Source organism: Electrophorus electricus, chromosome 7 (genome assembly GCF_041902795.1).
Source record: "Electrophorus electricus isolate QZ-2024a chromosome 7, ASM4190279v1, whole genome shotgun sequence".
In the NCBI taxonomy this organism is placed as follows: domain Eukaryota; kingdom Metazoa; phylum Chordata; class Actinopteri; order Gymnotiformes; family Gymnotidae; genus Electrophorus; species Electrophorus electricus.
The window spans coordinates 27,486,585-27,511,908 of NC_137503.1; the positions used below are offsets into that span (position 1 = coordinate 27,486,585).

A 25,324-nucleotide genomic window follows, 5' to 3' on the forward strand; every position below is an offset into this window, starting at 1 on the left:
TTTCCTATAGGGAGACTGGAGTGATATTCTCACACTTCCACATTCACTCTGTCTCTCTGTAGCTCTCTGTAGCTGGGTTCTCTTCAGGAGAATTTTGTTAGCAGGAATACAATAAGGAACCTCCTTACTTCTGGATATGTGTGTGTGCATGTGTGTGCGTGCGTGTGTGTGTGTTTGTGTGTGTGTGTGTGTGTGTGTGTGTGTGTGTGTACATGCTATAGTATATACTGTATCCCAATATCTCAATAGAATAGAACACAAAAACATGCAAAAAAAAAATCTTCACACTCATGTTTTGTGTTCTTCATTAAATCTCCATAATACAGTATGAAAAAACAGAGCCAAAAGTCACAATATGGTAACAACACAACAAGGCCCCTAGCACAGCCAAAGAAATAAATGCTCATACCTTTCTCCATAACACAAGCACACACACACACACACACACACACACACACACACACACACACACACACATAGGGGCTAGAAAGGCAGACACCAACCCCCTGCTACTGTAAAATGGCACCAGTAGCCCCATGCCAGCGACAGCCGTGCGGGCCGACCGCTCCCTGTCGGAGGCGGAGCAGGTTTGGCGGGAGCCCCTCCCGTGCTCCTGCCCACCTCGCGCCACCCGTCTCTTCGGCGAGCGGGCGCGAGAAACGCTCCCTCTCCTCTCTTCCGTCAGCGGCGCGCCAGTGGGCCATCTGTCAGCGCTAATGGATGCGCGCTCATTTGCATGGCTGACGAGCGCTCCTCGCTTGGCAGGGATCGGGTGGAAGGTCGCCCTCCACCACATCGTGGCAAGAGAATGTTGGCAGGGAGAGACGAGAGACAGGCATGGACCTGTGGAGATGCTCCGAACGGGGAGACGGAGACGGATCCTCTCATATGTATAAGCACGGTTAAAACGACTGAGGATTATTATCATCTGTTTTTAATATGTTACTCTCAGTTACTTTTAGAACTCGTACTTTCAGCACTCGTAGCCAATAGTGTGCGTGTATGTTTGTGTGAGCAAATGTCCCAGTGTAAAAAACCTGAAATGATATTATGGGAACATCTTTAATTTTCCTCTTGAATTTTAGGTTTTTGTTGTACAGTAAACAGCTACAGTAAACAGATCAATAAATTAAATATTAAGACAGTGGTGCACCAAAGTGCATGAACGAATGTGTGTGTGTGTGTGTGTGTGTGTGTGTGTGCAGCTATTCTGTCTGTGGACGTAAATCATCCCCTATGAGGCTCCTCCAGCCTATCACTCTACATTTGTCTTCTCTGCCAGGGAAAGTATGTCTGCCCCATCACACACACACACACACACACACACAAACACACACACACACACACACAGACACACGCAGACACACACAGACACACACACAGCGCTGCCTCAGCTCTTTCCCCATGCCTGTGTATGTGTGTGCATCTCCTCCGGTCTCTCCGCCCCGCAGTCTCCCCGGCCTATCTCCTTTAATTACTGCTTATGCCTCTCTGTGCCTCCTCCCCAAATACCCCCCCACCCCCACCCTCCGTGGAAGAAGCTGCTCCCAGTCACCCTACTCCTTTGTGCCTGTCGCCTCCATCGCGGGCACGCTGCTTCCAGCTTCTGACCTGAGAGCAGTCTTTCCTTCTCACTGGGGAAGTGCAAGCAGTAAAAATCTGGGAGCGGAGCTGATCCCAGGCTGATGCCTACGGGTCCTGTCGTAGCCCCTGCAGCCCCTGCAGAATAATACTGAGAGTGGGGAAGCGCCAGACAGGCTTACAGGCTTCTTCAAATGGCAGGCTTTGATGCTGGGGATGCGAAAGAGCCTTGAGAGGGGTGTGATTGCTTGCTCTCTCTCTCTCTCTGTGTGTGTGTGTGTGTGTGTGTGTGTGTGTGTGTGTGTGTGTGTGTGTGTGTGTGTGTGTGTGCGTGCTTGTGTGTGTGGATTTGTTTATGTGGGTGCCTGGTTGTGCATGCATGTGGTGTCTATCGATTGGTGTGTTTTCCAGGCAGTGACAAGAAGGCTGTTCATGGAATACAGAAAAGACCTCGTGTGCATGCCAAATGACACGGCCCGAGCTCTCCAGTCATTCTCCAAGCAGACGCAAAACAGTCCCGGAAAACATTGACGTATTCATTCGTAATTACCGCTGAAGTTTCCCTGTTCCAGACAATAGTTAGCACAGCTCCTAAATGCTAATGCACATTACGGCGTGCATCAGTCCTTGGCTATGAGCCATGTGCATATGCTTTTTGTCTAATGAGCGTCTGCGTTCGTGTGTGTAATTGCCGTACGAGTGCGTTTTACCGTGGACCCTCTCGAGCAGTGGCGCCGAGGTAGAGTACCCTTCATACGCCTGCTTTTTTAGCCATTTAGCCGGTCTCCCTTTCCATTAATTAGCCTCTCCTTTTTCCGCTGGACACTCTGACATTTCCCCGCTGCTAATTCACTGATTAAGCCTATTAATGTGATTAGAGAGGCATTTCTAAGACAGCTGCCATTATATACAGTACGCAGATGAGAAGCAGCCCTGTTGCCCCGTGCGTCTGTTGTTCGGGCGGCGTCGGTAAAGAGGTGTTTGTCCCTCCCCAGACTGCCGAGTTTAGCTGCTGCTCTCCCGTGCTAAATCTGCCCTTGTTATGCCGTTCAGAACCAGGCGCTGTCCATTTTTTTTTCAACACCAGGAGCTATGCTTTCTGGGTTGGATCTCAGCACCAGGAGCTGTCCAAACATACAATACGAATTCACATCTGAGGAGAATCGGATATCTGAATAATATGCAGTATTTATTTTATCCTCAGTGAGAATAAAAATACCTTTAATTTGCAGATTAAAGTCCGCCAGTCTACAAAACAAATAATTAGCGTTTTGGCCTATTTTTGATAGCAACGTCTCTCATTAGACATCCCCTCAAAATAAAAAGAAAGAAATCATAACCCAGACAGGCACATCCAGCACTGAGAGCAGAGGCCGTCCTCGTACATTCTGTGGCTGGATTCATACACTGCCCTTTCTCCCGTTTTGTTTCTCCTTCTCTCTCTCCCACTTCTGCAGTCTCCCAGCTATGCGGGTGCTGTGGTCTAAAGAGAGTTAGGCTGGGAGGGACAGGGAACAGATTGACTACTGCTCTGAATTAAAACCAGAGAGAGAGAGAGAGCGAGAGAGAGAGAGAGAAAGAGAGAGAGAGAGGGGATACATATGAAATGGTGAATGCATCCAGGCTGCCTTCCGTTGCCTGATTTCTCACAGACTGGGAGTAGACGTGCCGTGGTGGGGTTTACCGCTCTCTTATTCTGCCTCCGTGTACGTGCAGGGTGGCTGGTCAGTGGTCAGCCTGATGGAGTGGGCAGAGAGGTAGGCATGTGTGTGCGTGTGCCTGCTCCGTCCTCCACACACTCGCTCCGATGCTGCTGCAGTGTGGCGCCGCTTGTAGAGGCTCGTTCACGCTCTGGCTCACACTCTCGTTCACGCTCTCGCTCACACTCTCGCTCTCACTCGCGATCTCACTCGCGCTCGCGCCCTACTCGCGCTCGCGCTCTAATCTCGCTCGCGTTCTCGCTCGCGCTCGCGCTCTCTCCCTCCTGCCTTGTACATTCTGCTCCCAGCTCCCTCCCTCCTCTCCATCTCTCACTCCCCTCCTTCCTGTCTGTCTGCCTCTCTCTCTCCCTCTCTCTCTCCCTCTCCCTCTCTCTCTCTCTCTCTCTCTCTCTCTCTCTCTCTCTCTCTCTCCTCCAGAGAGGCTGCGGCTCCCCCGCACCTCCGCTCCATCTCCCTCCATCTCTCCAAGTGCTGGCGGAATACAGAGAGCTCAGACAAAGAAAGACTGATAGAACAAGGGAAGAGAGGAGCAAAAGAGTGAACAATAAGGGAGGGATAGAAGCAGAGTGAGAGAGAGAAAGGACGAGAGAAACGATCGCAGACTTTCAGGCTACGGGGGAGAGGAGGCACACAGAGAGGCAGTGTGAGAGAGAAAGACAGTGTCGCCATTTCAGTAGGTTTCACTTTGTTCACTTCTTGTTTTGCAGTGCTGGCATTGTTCGTTCTCCTAATCCAGCTGAAGTTGCTGTGTGTGTGTGTGTGTGTGTGTGTGTGTGTGTGTCTGGGTGTACATGTATGTGTAAGTGCATGTGCTCACATTTGTATGCATATATGTAAGCATGCTGCCGAGTGTGGAGAAAGGGGTTAAGAAACATACATCCATGAAGAAGTCACTTATGCATTCCAGCACACTGAGGTGTTGACTGTTATGGCTAATGTTTGGTATTTGGAAGAGTGACGTTTGCTTGTTGACAGCATCATAACTTTTTTGTGTCAGCTGAAGAGTAATTTTTACCCCAGCCTCCATTATGCACTCGTCTGTGGGGGTGTTGCATGGCTCATAACTGCATCGACGAGGTAACTTTGTATTCTGAGGAAAAAAAGAATGGGTGGCTCTGAAAGTTCAGCAATTTGAACTTGAGTGTAAGTTCAACTTACCTTTTGCTATAAAAACTTGTCTGTGCTTTTAAACAAAGGGAGAACTTATACAGAGTATCATAGGCATGTTGAAATCTAAACTAATGGCATGTGGGATATAAATCAGATTTGGAGAATGTGTATTGCCTTTGCATTACACATATGTGATGTACAATTATACATGATGTGTAGGCACAAGAGTTTCTCATGCCTGAACAGCTACAGCTATCGTCTTCCTTGGTTTAACCAATCAAATGAGACACTTTCCCACCAAATGCCCCTTTTTTTGTGTCAAAGTTTCCAACCCGGAGGAGACTTGTTATCCATTATTTATACCAGCAAGCATTTCAGCATGGGTTTCGACGGGGAGGAGCATTGCTGTCAGGGTTCCCCTTTACCGCGCAGGTGAACCTGCCTGGCTGTGTTTGCCATGCCGGAGGGAGCACAGGCTCCCTGCCGCACACACACTCCAGAGCGGGCAGGTCCGAGACTCTCCTGCTGAATGCGGATGTGTGTCTTCTGCATGGAGATACGCGACTCCTTGCAGCGGCTGCTGCCTGTTTAGGAAAACAGAGTTCATGCCTTGGTGCCTCAGCTGCACTTCCCCAGAACTCGCAGAAAGTGCTCAGTGCACCTGCTTCAGTGTTGGAGTCAAACGCTGCTTGCCTTGCAGGCCAAGTGCAGGTTCATCTGAAGCCTTAACTTAGCCACGTGTTTGGACAAGTAGCCATTTATTTATTTATTTATCTATTTATTTATTTATTTATTTATTTATTGGCCATGCTAAACTTTGACACGTTTAAAATTTGTTATTTTAAAATGACTATTTATGTAATATAGTTGGGTGAAATTATTTTTGAATGCTGTGCAATTTGTTTGTTGTTACTGTTAGAATGTAAAGATTGAAGAAAGATTTCTCATGCAGCAAAAAGTGTAGCACCGCTGAGCTGCCGCTGATCCTGGAGGTGAAAGGGTTAAAGTCTGACTCAAGAGTACTGGGTTGATCATACATTTTTGGCTAGGTTTGAGTTGATTATGAGGTTGATTATGAATTTTGAGGCAGAATATTTAATGAGAACCTGATTATGAATTTCAGAAGGTTTGGTATGAGGCTGATTATGGGTTCTTATGAGCAGATTTGAATTATCTGTCTAAAAGCTCCATGACCCCAGAGGGTTTCCCTGCCTTAGCCAGCCAGGCTCAGTGAGTCATTAATAAGATAGCTGGCTGAGAGAGAGAGAGAGAGAGAGAGAGAGAGAGAGAGAGAGAGAGAGAGAGAGAGAGAGAGAGAGAGAGAGAGAGAGAGAGAGAGAGAGAGAGAGAGAGAGAGAGAGACCTAGCCTGTTTCACAATGTTACAAGCTTAATGAACACCTACACCCCCACCCTAACTCAAACACACACACACACACACAGTCTGATACGTAGCAATGGCTTGGATAAAAATAGCCTCTTTGGTGAAGGCAGCTGAGGAGGAACAATAGCAAGTGGATAGGTTTTCAGCAGCGCATAATGTACATGCATGACAATTATCTAATTGAATTTCTGACCTGTTGTATACACACTTCATCTTAGGAATTTAAAATTCTTCTTGCTCAATACTATTGTAATTACCACAATATTCATATTATATGGACTTTTAGGTGAAAAGTATTTGCATTTCCTCTGAGCTGCTCTACTTTATAATATATATTAAACTATGCAACATATACTACACTAAACTGCTGTTTCGTGTGAGACAGCTGCCATCTGCCATAACCTGATTTAACGAATGCTTTACCAATTCATTAAATGCATCAGTATTACTCAGGCCCTGGCTCTCTCAACACCCACCCTAAAGGTTCATAGGCCTTAATGTTTGTGTGTCCCATTAGGGTCATGACACATTTGTCTTCAAGCCCAAGTATAGTTTTTATAGCAGTGGTTAAGTAGTCTGGGAGAGTGTTTCTCCTTCTGTCAGAGTTGATGGTTTTGATGATCTGTGCTCTATATCTAGAGCATAATGGTTGGAGGCTATGGTTTTGTTCACAACTCCCAAAATTTTATTGTAGAAATTTCATTAATAATAAGGTAACATCAAATTAATTTAGGGTATTCGACAGGACTCTCTTTGAGTCAGTCAGAAAAATGGAAATCAGTTTCATTACCAGTGCTTTTTTTATAGCTGTACATTGCACTAAATCAGCTCCTGGCCTAATATAAGTCTGCCTTGAGTTTCTGAGCAGGCACTGACTGAAATAAACAAACAATGAAACTTCACTAAGCATAAGAAGGTCAGAAAAAAACATTAAAACAACAGGATAGACTTTTTCTTCTCTCCCAACTCTTCCAACATATTCTGCAGGCCAGTGAATCTGCAACTATGCAAGAAGATTTAAAGCTGAAGTCCCAATGACCTCAGTGGTTCCAGCAGCGAGCCAGCCAGCACACCACATCTCAGCAGGCGTGTAGTGGAATGTTCACCGTGCCTGATAAAGGGTGGAACCGTAGAAGGACAGGAAAAAACTCATCCTGGGGATTTGTATTGTTGAGATCAAAACCAAGGGAAAAGCAGATGGAAACACTGTGGGTTCTTTAAGGGCCAGTTCTCTGTGCTGAGCCCGGAGTGGTTGTCTTGCATAAAGGAAATAGTCGTTCACATGATGCTATGCTCCTATTGCGTTTCCATGGGAAGTCCTCATCTACGTATGTGACACACTGCTGTGACCTAGTTGAGGAGGGAAAAAGAATAAGAGAGAGAGAGAGAGAGAGAGAGAGAGAGAGAGAGAGAGAGGGAGTGAGAGAGGGAGAGAGAGTATGTAGAAATAACAGGGACGGTCGTGGCTGTATCCCAGCATGCCCAGCAGAGGCAGGCATGCACAGTAAACAATTCAGCCTTGGCACTGACCCTCAGCAAACAGCTGGAGTTTGCCACAGGCCTCACCTGGGTCAGCTTCCTGTGGTAGATATGAGACACATGACTTCACCTCCTTGATTATAACAGCCAGTACCGTCCCACGATACTGTTTGTTACAGAATCCTTAGTTTGGTTTGGTTATTGACAGTTGGAGTTTAATATACTAAATGCCTGCACCATATGTAATTAAATGTTTAGAAGCTTCTTGAAGTCAGCTCTCTTGTTTTGTTCTTCCACCACTCGCTTACAGTCCAATTATTTCGAGGTCCAGAAGAGGAGCGGAGAGAAAGAGATACTGAAGCCATCCTTGTACGGGCCGGCAATTTCGCATCCCAGCTCAGGTCGCTCTGGCCCGGTTCACACTGGGCGTCTTCGCGCTCCAGCATGCGACCGGGGTACGCGGCCACGTGGCGCACACCACTCCCCGATGCTAACGATCGGCTCCGGGCTGCTGGCGTGGGTACACTAACCCAATTAGATTTCGCAGCAGGTGCGTTCAAAGCACAATTCGTATTCACGGCCATCTGACGAGCAGGATGTTGATTCAGTCCTGCCTAAGAGAAGCTCCCCCTACCTGATCTTCAGAGCCATGCCGAGACCACCATCCTGTTGTTTAGTGGAAATAAAAATGGAATGAAAGGGTTGAGGCACAGGAAGCTCCATCGTCGCGGCTCTCGGAAAAGAAAAAGGACCCTTTGTGCCCGTGTACGTGAGCCGGGGCGTTTTTCCTAATTACTAATCCAGGGTGATTATTTGAGCCCTGCTCGGCGGAGGTCAGACAGCTCCTTTCCTCTAGCCGCGCTCCTCGTAAAGTGGAAGAAAAAGGATGAGGAGTACATTAGGGAGCCTAAATGGGGATGAGCAGGTGTTTCGTGATTACAGACATCGAGGTGGCTTGCCAGGTTGTTTTAGTAATGGTGTATTACCAGAATAAAGAAAGTACCTGTGCCGGACAAAAGTGTGATGGAGTACGTCTAGCTGATGTGTTCAGCACCCCGAACAAGACAACATCCATTTTATTCACTCGGGCTAACCGACATAATTAGGTGTGCATTACAGCATGGGGATGCCACAGGACAAACTATACATTTAATCGTGCGGGTTTTTTCCCCCGTGTTATTCTCGCTCTTCTTATTTTAATCTTTAAAAATAGTCTCCATAAGCCTAATTCATGCTGAGATGATCCATCTGTCTGGAGCGTGTACTCTATGCTTCCTCTGCCATTGTCACCTTCAACTGTCATTGTGCAGCAGTCGCTCTGAGTTATGTAAGAGCAGCTACTAACAGGGTTCGCACCAAGGTTCGATAAAGTTCCACTTTCAGGCTGTCCAGTCATGCCAACCAGTTAGGAGGACATTTCACTCACTGGCCTATTGTGAGTACAACAAATGAAGGGCTGACGTACACACACACACACACACACACACACACACACGTGTGTGTACACACCCTCTTTCAAACACACATGCAGCGTAAGGAATGATCAGCTTGCAAACTAAGGAGTTGGCTCCAGGCTTTCTTTCCAGACACTACTTGGGAGTGTTGGACAGGCTAGTTCACAGAATGAGTCATAAGGTGGGAGAGCTGTTATTTTTTCAACCCATGCACACCACACACATACACACACACACACACACACACACACACACACGCACATGCACACACACACGCACACACACGCATGCCCACCACAGGGAAACACACTCATGGCACACACGCACACAAGCCGCCATACCTCACATGGGCTGCTACAGAACTTGCTCGCTGGAGACGGATCTGCGGAGGGCGATATGAGGCAACACCTCCATTAGAGTCCAGGACGGACCCCCGAGCACGGTGACTCAGCTAAAACACACCGCTAATTATTCAATGCAGCCAAATGCCCCTACACAACACGGCAGCACGAGCCTCCAAGCACACATTAAAGCATATTCCCCATCACCACACATAGGTACGGCGCTGAAAATGGGTTTTTAACAAGATGAGTAATTTTTTGTCGTCCTTTCATAAAGGAGGGAAGTTGGATAAAAATGACACATTATTGCGTGTAATTATGGTGAGGCCGCAAGCCCATATTCTCTCCGAGCATGGCGAGAGAGAGAGAGAGAGGGGAAGGGAGGGAGAGAAAGAGAGAGAGGGAGGGAGGGAGGGAGAGAGAGAGAGAGAGAGAGAGAGAGAGAGAGAGAGGGATCCTTCCTTAGCTGGTGGTAATTAAAGCACGTCCTTCTCGGTGGGATGCTGCAGAGGTCTAGCTGATTGCTCCGTGGCATCTCCGTCTCTAAATGCGCTTCGACTAAGGCAGACAGGAGCGCCGGTGCAGCGAGCTGCATGCTGATTAAAATCCTATTTCCTCCCCATCTCGGCCCAATCTGGCCTGATTTGCCTCACTGATTAGGACTCGCTCGTGACGAACCGGGAGACACAATCAGGAGCGTCGAGCCAGACACCACTGCTCGCTCCGGCACAGGCCCGGAGGAGGGATCATTTAAATGCCTGCCGCATGGCGCCAGAGCCAGAGAGAGATGTGGCCGCTCGGAGGGCAGTTCCACCATGGCCAGGAAGAGGCGGTGTGCGCGGTTCAAGCTTCCTGCAGCAAACCAGAATGAGCATGAATCCAAACCAAACTTAGAGTGCAGACCCAGACCAGACTGAGTCTGGACCTAAACTGAGACCCAGAGACTAAGCATTGTCCCTCGGTTAAGGGACGCACAACGAGTCAGTACAAGAGCTCGTTTACGAAACCTGCAAATCCACATGCAAATGCACACACCGAATGTGCATAGATGAGGCGTAGCAAGCCCTGTAGGCTGTTGTGGTGCAGGCAAGGCGCTGTAATTAGCAGGTGTGCTGTGAACGCAGGCCGACAGAGCAGCGAGGCAGCTGGTACTGTGAACACACTGGGCGCGAAGTTCATTGTGACATTTCCACCTCTATTACGTGTCATAGCAGGGCACTAATTCAGGTTTATTTGGAGCACAGGGATGTGCTTTATCGTTCAGAGAGTGCTTATATGAGGGTCTTCATCTCCAAGTGTGTGTTTGCACTGCTGGCGGTGAGGACAGCTTTGGTGGGTGGAGAGTAGATGCAATCAGCTGCATTTTAAAGAGTATGCCACTGTTTATTGATTTTGCTCCTCAAATGTCCTTGGTTGCAGTGCAGCTCATGGCAGAAGGAAACTGTATGTGTGCTCATAGGTACATTGCCATAGGCTGCAAACCTATGCCTACCTACTTTTAGCTTTAATGACAAGTTGAGAGGACCAGCCTCAGTCATCCTAGGCTGGGGCCCTCCACTCTGCACCCGCAGAGATCAGTGTGGCCAAAGATTTTCTTTGTCCAGGTGTTCTCTCCTTGTCTCTCTCTCTCTCTCCTTCTCTGTATCTCCATGGATGCAGCATCTCAGGAAGGTTTCGCCTCTTCTGTCTTTGTGGGAGAAAACTTCTAGCACCTCGGTTGCCATTGACAACGCATTGGTCAGATCTCCTGTGGTTGCCAGGCATCATTAAGGCTTGGTGGCATGAGCTCCTCTCCGCGCGAGCAAGCCTCGCGCAAAGGAACGGCAATTAAAACTCCCCTCATCCTGATGGAAGGGAGCGACACCTCTGGACTCCCAGAGAGACAGCGAGAGAGAGGAGATGGAGTTCTGGGGAGTTGGAGAGGGAGATGATTGATTCCCACTGTGGAGGAGAAGGCCCTCATGGACAATGCCCATGCAATTCACCGTGGAGGAAGCCACCTCTCCGTGATGGAGAGGCCCTCACTGTGTCAGTCTTATTGGAATTTGCAAAGCTCTAGTAACAGTATTTAGATTTGGATATTCTTTGGTGCACCTTCTTTTTCTGTATCACCACAAACTACCTCAGCCTTTTACTGGTATGATGCTCCTGGACAGACAAGTACATCCAGTACTTCTGTGTACTCGAACCTTACTTTCATGAATGTTGCCAGAACTGACTCATATTCTAGTCTAATTTCAGCTGTTCTTTCCCACCCTGGGTCTCACCGGCGGCCAGCGTTCTTATTATAATCTCAGCTTCCGTTACCAATCATGTGGCTAATCACGAATAGGTCTGTTGATCATGTCCTGAGAGAGATTAAAAGAGAGAAACAGCCCCATTAGCCTCAACCCACAGCCCTGATGTCTGGTTCTTGCTCGTGGTTGTGCAAACATCTCTGATTTGCCGAGGGCCCACATGCCTGCACCCTCACACATGTACGCACAGACCCAGACGCGCGCTCATGCAGACGCCCGTGCAGGGGCTGAGTCAGACCATGTGACGCAGGTGGAGGTAAAGTCCAAAGTGTTTGCTCCAGAGCCCAGCCACAGCCAGTCAGACCTCACACCCCTGCGTGGACCGTCCCCTCGGGTGGTGAGCGGTAGCTGGAACACAGGCTTCCTGTTCAGGCTTGTTTTCATTTCAGCAGTGTGAGGCCACCCCCAAAAAAGTAAAAAAAAGAGTGATGGCTGAGGACACATGGACGGCTAAGGGCGTAGGGTGAGATGGTGCCATCTGAGGTGAGGACATGGACTAGCCAGTCAAGCAAATTTTACTGGTCACATCACATAAAAGTGTGATGTTCCTGCCTGACTGAGGGCCACTCGCACTACTGAAATATAACTTAATGTTGCTTTAAAATAAGGATTTGGATCTGTACGTCTGAGAAGCCTGTTCTGTGGGAATGTCAAGGAGATAAACAGACTGCGGAAATGGCCTGCAGAGCCAGGATAGATCTGGGGTCACGCACGCGCACACACCACCTGCGGTAGTGATATAGTGGTAGCACTCACCTGCAGTAGTGATATAGTGGTAACACTCCACCTGCAGTAGTGATATAGTGGTAACACTCCACCTGCAGTAGTGATATAGTGGTAACACTCCACCTGCAGTAGTGTTGTAGTGGTAACACTCCACCTGCAGTAGTGTTGTAGTGGTAACACTCCACCTGCAGTAGTGATGTAGTGGTAACACTCCACCTGCAGTAGTGATATAGTGGTAACACTCCACCTGCAGTAGTGTTGTAGTGGTAACACTCCACCTGCAGTAGTGTTGTAGTGGTAACACTCCACCTGCAGTAGTGATGTAGTGGTAACACTCCACCTGCAGTAGTGTTGTAGTGGTAACATTCCACCTGCCGTAGTGATATAGTGGTAACACTCCACCTGCAGTAGTGATGTAGTGGTAACACTCCACCTGCAGTAGTGTTGTAGTGATAACACTCCACCTGCAGTAGTGTTGTAGTGGTAACACTCCACCTGCAGTAGTGTTATAGTGGTAGCACTCCACCTGCAGTAGTGATGTAGTGGTAGCACTCCACCTGCAGTAATGATGTAGTGGTAACACTCCATCTGGAGTAGTGATATAGTGGTAACACTCCACCTGCAGTAGTGATATAGTGGTAGCACTCCACCTGCAGTAGTGATGTAGTGGTAACACTCCACCTGCAGTAGTGATATAGTGGTAGGACTCCACCTGCAGTAGTGATGTAGTGGTAACACTTCGAGCCCTCTGCAGGCGATGCTTGATCTGGGCAAACGTGCAGAGCGCATCGCCCTACACACACACTCAGGTCTACTATCCTCTTTTGTATTGAGATGCACGGGCCACATTTGAGTGAGCAGAGTAACAGGAATACCACTGAAAGGAAAAAGCCCCAGCGTTTGTCCTTCGGACGTGGGAACTTGTCTGAGTCAGACTGGCTCAGCATCTGCTAGGAAGGAGAGGGACTAACACAGGACAGGTCTGCAGGGGAGCAAGGCTCTCATGGGGAGACTGCGCTTTGAGCCAGCAAGCTGAACGTCTTGAGGCAGCAGCCCCTGCCTCTGTCTCTCTATCATCTACCCAATAATGAGAGAAACAGAGAGAGAGAGTGCAAGAGAGAGAGAGAAAGAGAGAGAGAGAGAAAGAGAGAGACATGGCACAGAGCAAAAAGACTACACAGGCTGCTTTGGGAATGTGAAGCTGCATGCCCCACTTTGTGCAGGGGAGCACTGTATCATATTATATGAGACAGATGGGGGGTTGGCAAGAATAGCAAACAGCCAGTGTTCCCCCACGTAAGGCAGAGCCAGGCTAGCCAGCAGAGGATGACGGTGCCCAGGCTCATCTGCATTGGTTTGACCTGGAGAAAAAAAGAATGAGCACATTCTACATCCAGCATGAGTGATATGTCAGTAGATGGAGGCTGTGTGTGTGTGTGTGTGTTTGGTAAGAGGGTGTGTGCCATTCACAAAGGCTGCCTTTTCAAAAGAAATGAATTGGACTTTTTTGTTGTTACTGAACAGCTTTCAGGGCACCTCCGCCGGCCTTGGTACCAAACAACACACACACATGCACACAAAATCAACAGTCTATTGCAGTAACACGATTTAGTGTGAAACACACAATATGAGTGTTGGCTCATAGGGTGGATGAAGTGAGAGGGTATAGCACTGTGTGTGCATGCATGTGTGTGTGTGTGTGTGTGTGTGTGTGTGTGTGTGTGTGTGTGTGTGTGCGTGTATGTTTTGTCCAGTTTCTCATAATTGCTGTTTGGTTAGCAGTTTTTTTGTTTGTTTTGCTAATACGTTAAATAAAATGACCTATATCCAAAAAGCACTATTCGCGGTAAATCACCTGTGGATATTTTCTTTTTTCTTTTTTAAACCAGAAAATGACTTTTGAGGAGGAGCTCTGAACATCGCAATAGGGACCATTCTGCCACAGCCCGGAACAGGAGGAGAGCTTTAGCCACCACTACCCCACCCTCACTCAGCTAATCTCAGGTAGGGCCGCCCGCAGTTCACCCCCCCCCATTCCCCTCTTTGGTCCAGAAGCTCACAGACACATAACAGAAAGGCAGACACCTTAGAATCCAGGTTTCCCCCCCTCGTTCACAGAAAGGCTTTCTACATGAAGGCTAGCTTGAGTGGGGTTAGCAGGAGAACGTAAAGCTATAGCATGCTGATGGCCGACTCTCTCCCGCAGATGGAGGCGGATGCGGCCGAGAAACGCCATCGAACGCGATCCAAAGGTGTGCGAGGTATGGTGCGCCTCACGCCTCGGCCGCCGCTACTGCTGGAACCCGAAACGAGCTCCTTCCAATCTGGGAGTCTCGACCACTTCTTCCCCATAACCGCGTTGTATTTGGCCCTTTAATAAGGAAAAATCACTGCTTTCAGCAGCGCTGTAGCTACACTATTGATTTCACTTGCAGACTAATATCGATGGTGTTACCGATACGATCGGGCAACATAAAATTAGTATGATATAGCTGATATTGATGTTTGCTCTCTTTAATTGTCTTTCTTTTTTCTCCTCTTAGTTGCCGTGGAGACCGCAGCACAGGAGCTGTTCAGGTTAGTTCAGACGCAGTGAAAGGAGTGTGAAAACAGGACTCTGCGTGTCACATTCCGTGACTATGAAGTGGCTATAATCGAATGATTTTCAAGGACAAAAATGCATATAGCCGTGGCAAATTCACCCAATATCCAGGATGACCTTTTTTATTTTCCACGCCTAGTGAAGGAGGTTCAACAAGAAGGCGGGTGACACACAAGCGAGTAATTTTGCTAACCGATATCATTCGAAGTGACTCACTCGTGCCATGGCTACAATCTATAAATAAACCATCCCTTTTAATTGCCTTCGGTGAGAACATATGATTCTCCCAATTAATATTGGTAAATATCCCTGTTCTCCTAATTAAATCATGCGTCGTAATAGAAGTGAATGGACTGCTCTTCCCCGAGGCTGGAGAGAAATTTCATCAGGCCCTGTTTACGCAACTTAAGGAGCCACAGCTCCGATCTTGGCGTCTGGTTTAACAGTGTCGTCTCCATCATGAAGAATCATAAAAGAATAAAAGGTCAGAGTGTGGTATATGGGCGCAAAGCCACGGCAGGATTTGTTTCCCCTGTATTACACGACTGAGCAAATAGATGAGCCATTAGAGAGCCCTCTAGTCTCTAATGCCTTACCACCATGCGCTGCTGCCTCGGCGCTCTGATCGCACTCTGTAGCCAAAGGCGTCCATGGCTTCCATAATACCAGTGATGGATGGGTCACTGGTTTTGATCAGATACACACACATGGCCAGCATCCCTCTGTGGAAAACAGAAGAAATGCTAGTAATGGCCAGAAGTCTTAAGACGTTCATGTGTAAGACCAAGAGCTTGATCTTCAGTTGGTGGATTGCCAATCAGCGGCAGAGATATATTAGTTTGGCTAAAAATAGAAAGTGGAGCATTTGCTGAAGGCTCTGAAGGTGATGCATGGCAGTGTGCTCTAGACAGTCTGTGGTGGCAGAATAAGGGGGATTGGGCTAACATACACAGTATGACTGCATGTCCTAGCAGGTCAGAGATTCCAAATCTGGCAGTATTTCAGCTCTTAGCTAGCTGATAGGCTAAATAGAGCAGCCTCAGACTCAGGTAGGAAATATGAAATATACAGCCTAGTGCGTCACCAAGCTGGAGGACACAGGAGCTCTCTAAATCTGCAATCAAGTGCTGTTTGTTTGTGTGTGTGTGTGTGTGTGTGTGCGTGTGTGTGTGTGTGTGTGTGTGTGTGTGTGTGTGTGTGTGTGTGGGTGGGTGGGTGGAGTGTGTGTGTGTGTCTGTATGTTCGTGCGTGCGTGTGTGTATGTGGTGTGCAATGTGTGGGTGGAGTGTGTGTGTGTGTGTGTTGTACATTGTGTGGGTGGAGTGTGTGTGCATGTGCATGTGAATGTGTGTGTGCGCACCAGCCTTCGCATTAATGCTTTCCTCCTCTTGTCCACAGCTGTCCCACACCGGGGTGTGACGGGAGTGGACATGTGAGGGGTAAATACGCCAGACACAGGAGGTAGGACCTACAGCAGACCAGCCACGCTCACCAGAGAGCAAACAAGATCAAGGTCATATTCTGCCTCCCAGCAGGATTCCTGTGTATTCAGAACTAGGCATGATATGTCCTCACATTCACATAGTCAGCATTTCCTCCAGGTATTGGTTAACTTATTTGGGCCTTGCCAGATCGGCTCCATAAAGAAGAGAAATGCAAGCAGAGTGTCTGGGAAATCCTTCCAGGATGGAACTTTGCCTATTCCGAAGTTCCTCGTGCATTTACTCAAATGGCTATTGTAATTGTTCCCTTTTTCAGCATAACATTTTTATAACACAGTGCTGTTCACACAGCTATTACACTGGTATTGTGAATCACTATGACACACTCATTGCACAACAGCCAGATGTATATAACGTAATGATGTGTAAAACGTCTGTAGTTCCTCACTCACTTCTCTACCTTATTTAAGTGATCATAGTGTACTTTACACAAAGGCCTGATTTGTAATAAATACATTCTATAACAATATAGACACTACTATTATACATACAAAACATTGTGTGTCTGCTTATAGTTTGGGGTTGGGGCAGAAGCCAGCTTGTGGAGATATAAACTAGCCAGTGAAGAGGAACTTTCTCCTTTGTAGCACACAAGTTCTATCTTTAAGTACAGCTCAATAAGTTCCTTCTTATACCCATAGCCTGCTTTTCCAGGGAGTCCTACTCTGACTAAAGTAGTTTTCCCTGCTAGTCCTACTCTGACTAAAGTAGTTTTCCCTGCTAGTCCTAGTCTGACTAAAGTAGTTTTCCCTGCTAGTCCTAGTCTGACTAGTTTTCCCAGGTAGCCCTTGTGACAAAGGCTGAATGTAGCCCTCTTTGCCAGGACTCAATCCCAGGTCTGACAGGAGGTAAACATGAGCTCTGACCACCAGACCAAAGAGCCAGCGAGCTGGCCAGAGCAGTCAGAGCACACGTTTAACCTTCCTACATGACGGCCTCCGTCACAGTGCTACTCTGATTAAAGTCTTTGACACAAATGTACTTGTGAAATTCATCTACAGTGTTATATCAGTAAAGCGTGGGGTTTAGTACTCTGCTTTTTTTGTGTGGTTGGATGAATCTCATGCATTTGTGCAAAGTGCAGAAATTCCAAAGCAGCACCTTTGTGGTAGTAGTAGTGTTCTCTGTGAACGCATGAAATTTCTATGGGAATTCAAAGAGGAGAAATTTCTGTTGGGTGTGTCCCGCTAAACCAGATATGGAGGTGGGGTCGTGGCTCTTTATTCTGATTGGCTCCTTCTGCCCAAGAGCAGCAGCTTGTCTCGTTGACTCAAATCTTAAGCAGACCCAGAAAACTGACATCCAATTAGCCTGTAGCCTGCCACGTTGCCTGCCATAAAGCCAAAACGCAACACAACCTTGTCTCTCTTGGAGAAATAGAGGCTGCTGATAAGCAAACGCGATGCGGGAGCACAATGGTTGGCTATTGTCTGGCTAGTCGTTACGCTCCGACACTCCCGCGCGCCTCTTATTAGCATGTTTCAGGAATGCGAGCGAGTCTGGCATCATTAATATGCTAATCAGCTCGAGGAGGGCTCTTGTAGGACCGTGCTGGTTGTTTCCTTTCGAGCCGCTTGTTTTTGTGTTGCTTGCCTTTTGTCCTTCACGATGGGGCCTGAATGCTACTTGATCCTGAATTACTTGCACGAGCCTTCGTCATTTAGACAAAAGCAAGGCATCATTTCATTCCTTTCCTGGTGAGGGGAGATTTCATGGCAGCCAGTCAATGGAATTCATTTGTCTGCATCTGTTAAAAAGAGGAATGGCACCTAATGGTGAACCCCCTCTGAAGCCGCGTCCACTAAGGCGATCGACAGGGGGTCTGTCAGCTTGACAGCGGTGCACCCGTCTTTCGGGCGGGCACATGTTTAACTCTCCTCACTCTATGCTGTTTATTCCCGTGAGAGACGATGGGTGAAAAGAAAAGCCCAAAGGAAAGGAAAGACTGATGGATGTGTTTCTGGTGTCAGCATGTGAACTGCCAGTCACAGCTGCATTTCTGCAGCAGACACATGACGCCTCAGGCAGACCTCTCACTCAGAAGGGGGACGTTCGTGTATGTGTGTATGTGTGTCTGTGTTTATGAGAGTGTGCATATGTGCATGTGCGTGTGTATGTGCTTGCATGCATACTTTTAGTGTGGGTGTATTTGTTTGTCTGTGTGTGTGTGTGTGTGTGTGTGTGTGTGTGTGTGTGTGTGTGTGTGTGTGTGTGTGTGCGCGCACGCTGAATTACTCACCAGTGGGAGGGGGAGGCCATGATGTTCAAGCTGCGTGTCTAGATGGCCGGCGCGTACATCGGGAGCTCCGCAGGAACGCTGCAGCTCGACCGTAACGAGGACACTGTATCACCTGTACAGTATGCGGCATCTGCTGTGCCCTAGCCAGTCATGGAACCATGATGACAAAGCAATTGCTGTTTCTGGCTCTCGCTGCGTGCATGCAGGGTTAGATCATGCCAAAAGGTTCTCTTCCGTCTGGCGAGGGACTAATCTATAAAGCGGGGTGTCTGCATTATTCATTGTAGTAGCCTAGCAGGGCCAGACATTACTGGGCATGTCGGACGCTGAGGGCATCTGCGTCTCGCCAGCCTGAGTTCTGTTTGGAGTAAGAGAGAGGGAGACCCACGCAGACAAACAGACACAGCTGTGAAGACCGAAGATACTGACACATTGCTAACATACAGTACACTAGATATTGTCATATGTAATTTGGCGTCTAAACATTTCAGGGAATGGTATCAGCATTATCGCATCTCATAGAAGGCTGTATAGGTGTGATGCACAGAGTCCCTGGGGAAACTGGCAGCTGCTTTTATACTGTGAGTCGAGCCCATGTTGTTTTGCCATGTAAAAGTAGTGGGAAGGCTACTGTGAGAACAACATCCCAGAGTGCCACATGAGCAGCAAGCCCCGTGCTCCCGGGCTTCCTCTGGTCTAACTGGCGTTTAAAGTAACCTCCGCTGAGGTTAGGCTGAAAAGGCTGGGCTGGCTGCGCACACTCTCTCTCTCTCTTTCCTTCCCTCTCTCTCTCTCTCTCATTCCCATCTCTGCAGTTTCCTTCCTCCTTTCGCCTCTTTCCCTCTCATTCCAGCTCGTTATTTTGCCAGCCCCACACTTCTTCACCATCCTTCCTCCACCCTTCCATTCTACCTCTCCTTCTCCTTCCTCCCTCCCTCCCTCTCTCCCTCTCTCTCCTCCTTCTGTGCTTTCTCTGATGGATGACTCACATGGACCCGAGCCTGGAGCTGTATAATTCAGAGCCTGACAGGTAGCACTCACTAAAAGGATGGGCACTGAGCCAAGAGCTGGTGGCGAAGGCCAGCGAGTGGTGAAGTTATGACCCTCTCTCTCTCTCTCTCTCTCTCTCTCTCTCTCTCTCTCTCTGTCCCTCCCTGTGTTTCTCTCCCTTCCACTTCTTCTCGACAGGAGGATGAACATGCCCCATACCCTCCTGCCCTCTACCTCTTTGTGAGAGCTACAAGCGGCAGGCTTTTATGCTTGTTTTTTTTTTTTTTTTTAATCTATCTTTAAATCCGAGGTAGCGACTGAAATTTGAGGAGCACATGAGACAGAGCAAAAGGCCACAACACGAGCGAGAAAAAGCTCCCAGAGCTTTGGGTGCGGAAGGCCACCCCCTCCCCCGCTGCCACATGCGAAACGTACGCCGATCAAATGGAGACATGGCACCTTAAGTGCAGTAACAGGCCGAGAAAACCTAAACAGCCAGCACCGATGAGGGCGGCTGGCCAGCGCACCTGAATAAAGCTCGAAATTATGAGCAGACATAGATACAGGCATCTAAATTACAGTGTCAAGCAGTAATTTACACCTTTGAATGTAGCACGGAGAAATCGTGTTTGCGTGCTAGTTAGTTACTAACCATCAGCACACCAGCAGATGGGCTCTGGACTGTGTGGGAGGCATATGCCATCTTTTCCTCCCTCCCTCCCTCCTTCTCTCTCTCTCTCTCTCTCTCTCTCTCTCTCTCTCTCTTTCTCTCTCTCTCTCTGGGTCTAGAAGATGGAGACTGTGTGGTCTGTTGGCTTTGCTTGTCTAGGCCTTCTACATTTTCTTTGCTATACATGCAGAGGGCTTGTTTATCTGTGACTGGTATGTTATGTCCCCAAACTGTTTATTCAACTGAGAAGCTCTACCAGATGTCTCCGGCATTTGAACGAATGTACATACCTGTGTGTGTGTGTGTGTGTGTGTGTGTGTATGTGTGTGATCACCTGCCGCGTGGGTCCTAGCAAAGCCCTGCGTTCTTCATGTCTACCTGCTCCTCGATCCCTGCCTCATACCTTCCACTCTCTCTCACATTAGTCTGCCTCTGAGCCGCTACAGTCTGCCTTCACACCGCTGCTCCACCAGACGTTCACACTGTCCAGCATGTGCGGAAGCCCGTGTGCTGCCCTCCCGACTGAAGCTTCAGGAGGGCTCGGTGTAGCTGAATGCCGCAGCTGCCTCCTTAGGTTTGACAGTGCCACGCTCGCCCTCTCCCGCACGTGCACGCTCGTGGCAGTTGGAGGTGGCGTGTGGTGGCTCGAGGCCGAGAGGGCGAGGCCGTGCCGGCCACGGCGGCCGAGCCCTGGAGACAGACGCGAGTCTCCAGAAAGCTCAGCGCCAGCGCCTCTTTTGTTCTGTTGTTCGAGCGGGTGCAGCGCAGCGGGAGGATGGGGGGTGCCTGTCAGACTCCCAATCACTGCTCGCTCACTTGCTCCCTCTCTCTCTCTCTCGCTCTCTTTCTTTCTCCCTCTCTCTCCCTCTCACTCGCTTACTCTCTCTCTCTCTTTCTGTCTCTCTCTCGCTCTCTCTCTCTCTCTCTCTCTCTCTCTCTCCCATGCTCCCTTCCTCTCACTCTCTGTCTCTGTCTGTCTGCTCGAATGGCAAATCCCGCTCCGCAGGGGGAGATCACCATGGCGACGGTGCCTTGCTACGCATGTCTGTGGATGCTGCAGTGTGCAGACGCCGAGGCTGTGCGCTCCTATGGCAACCGGCACTGGCAGAGGCAGCCGCGGGCCGCCCGCACCCCACACCAGGCTCCGCATAGTTGGGCTCCAGGCTGTGGCTCATGCCATGGGAATGATGGCCACTCACGCAGCAGTGATGACAAGCTGAAAACACTACAATAAAAGCTTAGCCCAATTAAAGCTGAATGGAATAAACAAATGTGACATGTTTTTGGGAGCCTTGTAGGAGCACTTTATGACAGAGGCAGGTTAAATCTTTGATTTTTAATTTTTTTTTTTTTTTTGCTCAGAAAAAAAGCAAATATTTATTAATGTTTTTCACACTTCTGTAAGGCTAATAGACTAGGCAGTATTATTGCGTAGATCCTATGGAAATGATCAAACAGAATAGGGCCCCAGGTTTTTTGTGGCTTTTTTTTTTTTTTTTTTACATCAGTAGAGTTCATCAGAGCATTTGTCCGCCAGGAGCTGTCTATGGCTGAAGTCATTATTTCTCTCGGCAGCACTGAAAGGCTCATGGAGTCTCTCTCTCGCTGTCTCCCTCTCCCTCTCCCTCTCTCTCCTCTCTCTCTCTCTCTCTCTCTCTCTCTCTCTCTCTCTCTCTCTCTCTCTCTCTCTCTCTCTCTCTCTCTCGTAATTACAGCAGTCCCACTCAAACCATGCCTGTACTGCTCCCTCATTCAAATGTGGTTTAATTACCTGTGGAATTTTAATTGGCGTGGCCTGCCAGTGGGAAACGCGAAGGTGTCCAAGGTCATTGCGAGTCGCTCGCGAGCGCGCTCACCCACACAGGCGTTGCTGGCTGGCTGCCCGCAAACTCGCCGCGCAGATCTGGAGCTCGTATGTTCCGCGCGTGTGGCATACGTAAATGAGGCAGCTGAAGACAGACTCTACACTGGAAATTTTTACCACGGCATTGCAGGCAATTCGAGCCTCTTTTTTTTCTTCTTCCACGAACAGTACAAGCTTATGGACATTAATGTCGGTAAATGTATTGCTCTGACTGAAGGGCTCCATAAATTGCACCCGTTTTCACCAAAAGAAAAGGACGAAAATCGGACTTCAGCTGACCACATGTAATATCAAAAAGTGGTACAAAATTAAATACTTTTGTAACAGGGTTTTTTTTTAAACAGAATGCTACTTATTCTGCTCTGCAAAGATTGTGTACATTGTGCATTACTCACTACCGACACAACTAACATGAATACTTTGCCCATTATATTATTAGTGTGGAATCTGTTGCCGCCGGTGGTCCTTCAAACCGACAGCGCAATTTGTGCCCATTAGAAAGCGCTTTGAGGCTACTGTATAAGAAAACTGCCATATAGAAGCCGGACATTTCACAGACCGACGGTGCTCGCCCGAAGAATAGGACGGTCAAAATGCTGTTGGTACAATTGCCCGTGTGCACTGTATTGAGTGGAGTAGCACCACACTTCACCTTGCCATCCGACTTGTATATTTATTACTGCCATTTATTTTTGTAATTGTTATTGTTCAGTTCCGAGAATGAAAAAAAAAACCTCGCTATATAATCTGGTTATCTATTTTCTATAGCCTAATCGTCTATTCATATTTGTTCACACTCAGCCCTTCGTGTGCGGTTATCAAAAGTTTAAATATTCTAAGAAATCCCTCGAAAAGCATAAAGGTATAGACGTATAGACTAACTTTATGTTCTTTTAAAATATTTAATAGGCCATAATAAACTAGGTTAATAAGGTCATCTAGTTCATTACTGTGGGATTCGTCTGAATACGCACGTGAAGTAGCTATAGTTTAGGTAGGTAATTACCATGGCAACAAGTCCTAACACGTTTTCCGCACGTCTTTTCTAAGTACGTTTGACTCCAGTGGCATGTTCTGTTCTGCTCTTTGTTATAATGTGTGAATGCGGACAAGCGTAAGTGTAGGTATAGTGCACTGTTGCAAAGTGGCGCTAACAAATCTAAAAGAAGCGGAAATGTAAACTTCAACGTTGGGTCCTCCCCAGCCAGTGTCTCTACTACGGGAGCAGAAACTTTCACCCCTCTTGACAACCCACAAATAAGCCCTTTCATGTGGAAATGGACTAATTGATTTTCTGAATTCCACATTTAAACCATGCATAATTGCACATGCTGTTTTGAAGCAATTAAAGTGGAATTTCTCAACAGCTAATGATTATTAAGGGATTTGTGTAATTGAGCGCTGTTTGAATGAGCTTTGCTTTCTGCATTTTGGTAGTTGACTGTTGCAAATGACGCTGGGCGGTTTCAGAACAGTGTCGTCTTGGGGGAACAGAGTTCAAACGGTGCCTGTGTTTAATAAAAACGCCAGTAGTTATTTATGCTGTGCCTTTAAACAATTCTAATATTTTTAGTCTCTGTGGAGTTTGCTCTGATACAGACACTTCAGAGTCATTTAACTCTAAAATGTATTGCATTCAGTCACATTTAAAGCAGCTTCCTCTGACTTCTGTGTGCCTTGTGCAGTGTCTATGGATGCCCTTTGGTTAAGAAGAGGAAAATCCAGGAAAAGCCCCCACAGGAACCTGCTATCAAGCGGCGGCCATTTCTAGCCATGCCTGATGGCCATCCCACGATGTACGAGAAGTACCAGGCGGACGTTACAGATGAGGGGGAGGAACGGGAGCAGGAAGAGCTAGAGGAGGAAGGCGAGGAGGATGGAGATGATGAAGAAGAGGAGTGCTCGGAAGACAACGAGGACCCTGGCGAGGAGGAGGAGGAGGAGGAAGAGGAGGAGGAAGAGGAAGGAGAGGCTGAGAGAGAGGAGGGCGAAGAGATAGAGCAAATGGAAGAAGAGGTAGAGGATGATGATGAGGTGGTGGAGCAGGACGGAGATGACGAGCAAGAGGAGGAGGAGCAAGAAGATGAAGATGATCATGAGGAAGAGGAGGAATATGAAGATCAGACTCATCAGCAAGGTGAGGCCTGCTCTCTGCTCAGCTGTAAAAGAAAACCTTTTCTCTAACTCATTACCTCATATTTTTCTTTTATACAAGCTTTGAGACTTGGGAGTCACCATAGGAATATGCGGTGCTGTCCATAAGAAATTGGAAAGTGAGTTTGTAGTAAATCTGGCAGTATTCCTGAACATTCAGTGGGAAATTTTAAAAATGGCTTTGAGGTTAAAGGACGGAATGTCAGCTATAATTTCTATTTTTATATCTGTACTACTTGGTGAATGATATATGAATCACGGTCTGTTTTACCCCCCATTTCAGTGGGCCATAAGTAGTTGGACAACATCAGCTGTTTCTTGGCCAGCTCCCTTGGCCAGTCATTGTGTCATTCGTTCTAACAGAGTCTAGAGTTCATTCATTATAATGCATTTGTATCTGGTTTCTGTAACTGTTGTCTCGCAAAATGTGTCTCAAAGGAAGCCAGTAAGACATGCCACATTAGGCTAACAAGTTCAGTGAAAGGGATGCACTCAGTCCCATCATCACAAAGGTAGCGTTACTCTCATCATTTTACAATATTAATTGGTATCTTTTCCAGTAAATGAAAAGGCTGGCTACTAAAATCACTATTATTCTTATTTGCTAATTTCTTAAATGGTCCGTTTTGGTTCCCATCCATTTAATTGGCCCAGTTCCAGTCGGATCGTTCTGCGGAGTGCAGTGGAGGAGCGGTGGTTAGTATTCTGACTACGGCGCAGTGGAGGGCAGGGAACATCCGCACAGTCCCTTCTCCAACGTTGGGAGCAGCAGATGTGACTGCTTGCTCGCTATGCCTCTCAGCCTCGTTCTCCCACTTCCTCAATCGCTTCTGACAGCGCCTTCCACAGCAATGGAGAGAGAAGGCTCTCTGAGCTATTCACTCTGGCCACGCTGCACACGCATGCTGCCATTCCACAGGAGGCATCATTCTGTGCTCCCTCCTCCCCAGTGAGAACGGGCTCCTCCTGAGGATATTTCTGGCTCTGGAAGCAGAGCACCTCATCCTCTGCTTAGCCCTGCAGTCTCACCCTGCCGTGTCCCAAATACAAGCAATACTAAAATCCCTAAAGGAGAAGGAGGAGATTTCCGGAGCTGCCTGTGCTGCTTACATGTCACTGCACAAGAAAACCATTCCATATGGTATATTTAGTGGTGGATGTGTTTGCACACAGATATTTCTGAAGGTTATGGTCATTAGCACTGAGGGAAG

General features: G+C 47.9%; 1 protein-coding gene across 7 annotated transcripts in view; it reads left to right on the top strand.

The window, feature by feature from the left end:
- Positions 1–3,682: 3,682 nt before the first annotated feature.
- myt1la (myelin transcription factor 1-like, a) overlaps positions 3,683–25,324 on the top strand; it is a 41,583-nt gene continuing 19,941 nt past the window's right edge. For 4 of the 7 annotated variants that reach the window (XM_026999010.3, XM_026999014.3, XM_026999015.3 and 1 more), the window contains exons 1-6: positions 3,685–3,975; positions 13,982–14,096; positions 14,299–14,353; positions 14,636–14,669; positions 16,093–16,155; positions 23,645–24,096. In XM_026999010.3, the coding sequence (XP_026854811.2) occupies positions 14,299–14,353; positions 14,636–14,669; positions 16,093–16,155; positions 23,645–24,096 (604 nt within the window). In that variant the 5' untranslated portion in view covers positions 3,685–3,975; positions 13,982–14,096. Of the gene's footprint in view, positions 3,976–13,981; positions 14,097–14,298; positions 14,354–14,635; positions 14,670–16,092; positions 16,156–23,644; positions 24,097–25,324 lie in introns of all 7 variants that reach the window. The other 3 variants (XM_026999013.3, XM_081717772.1, XM_081717773.1) reach the window with 3 other exon arrangements.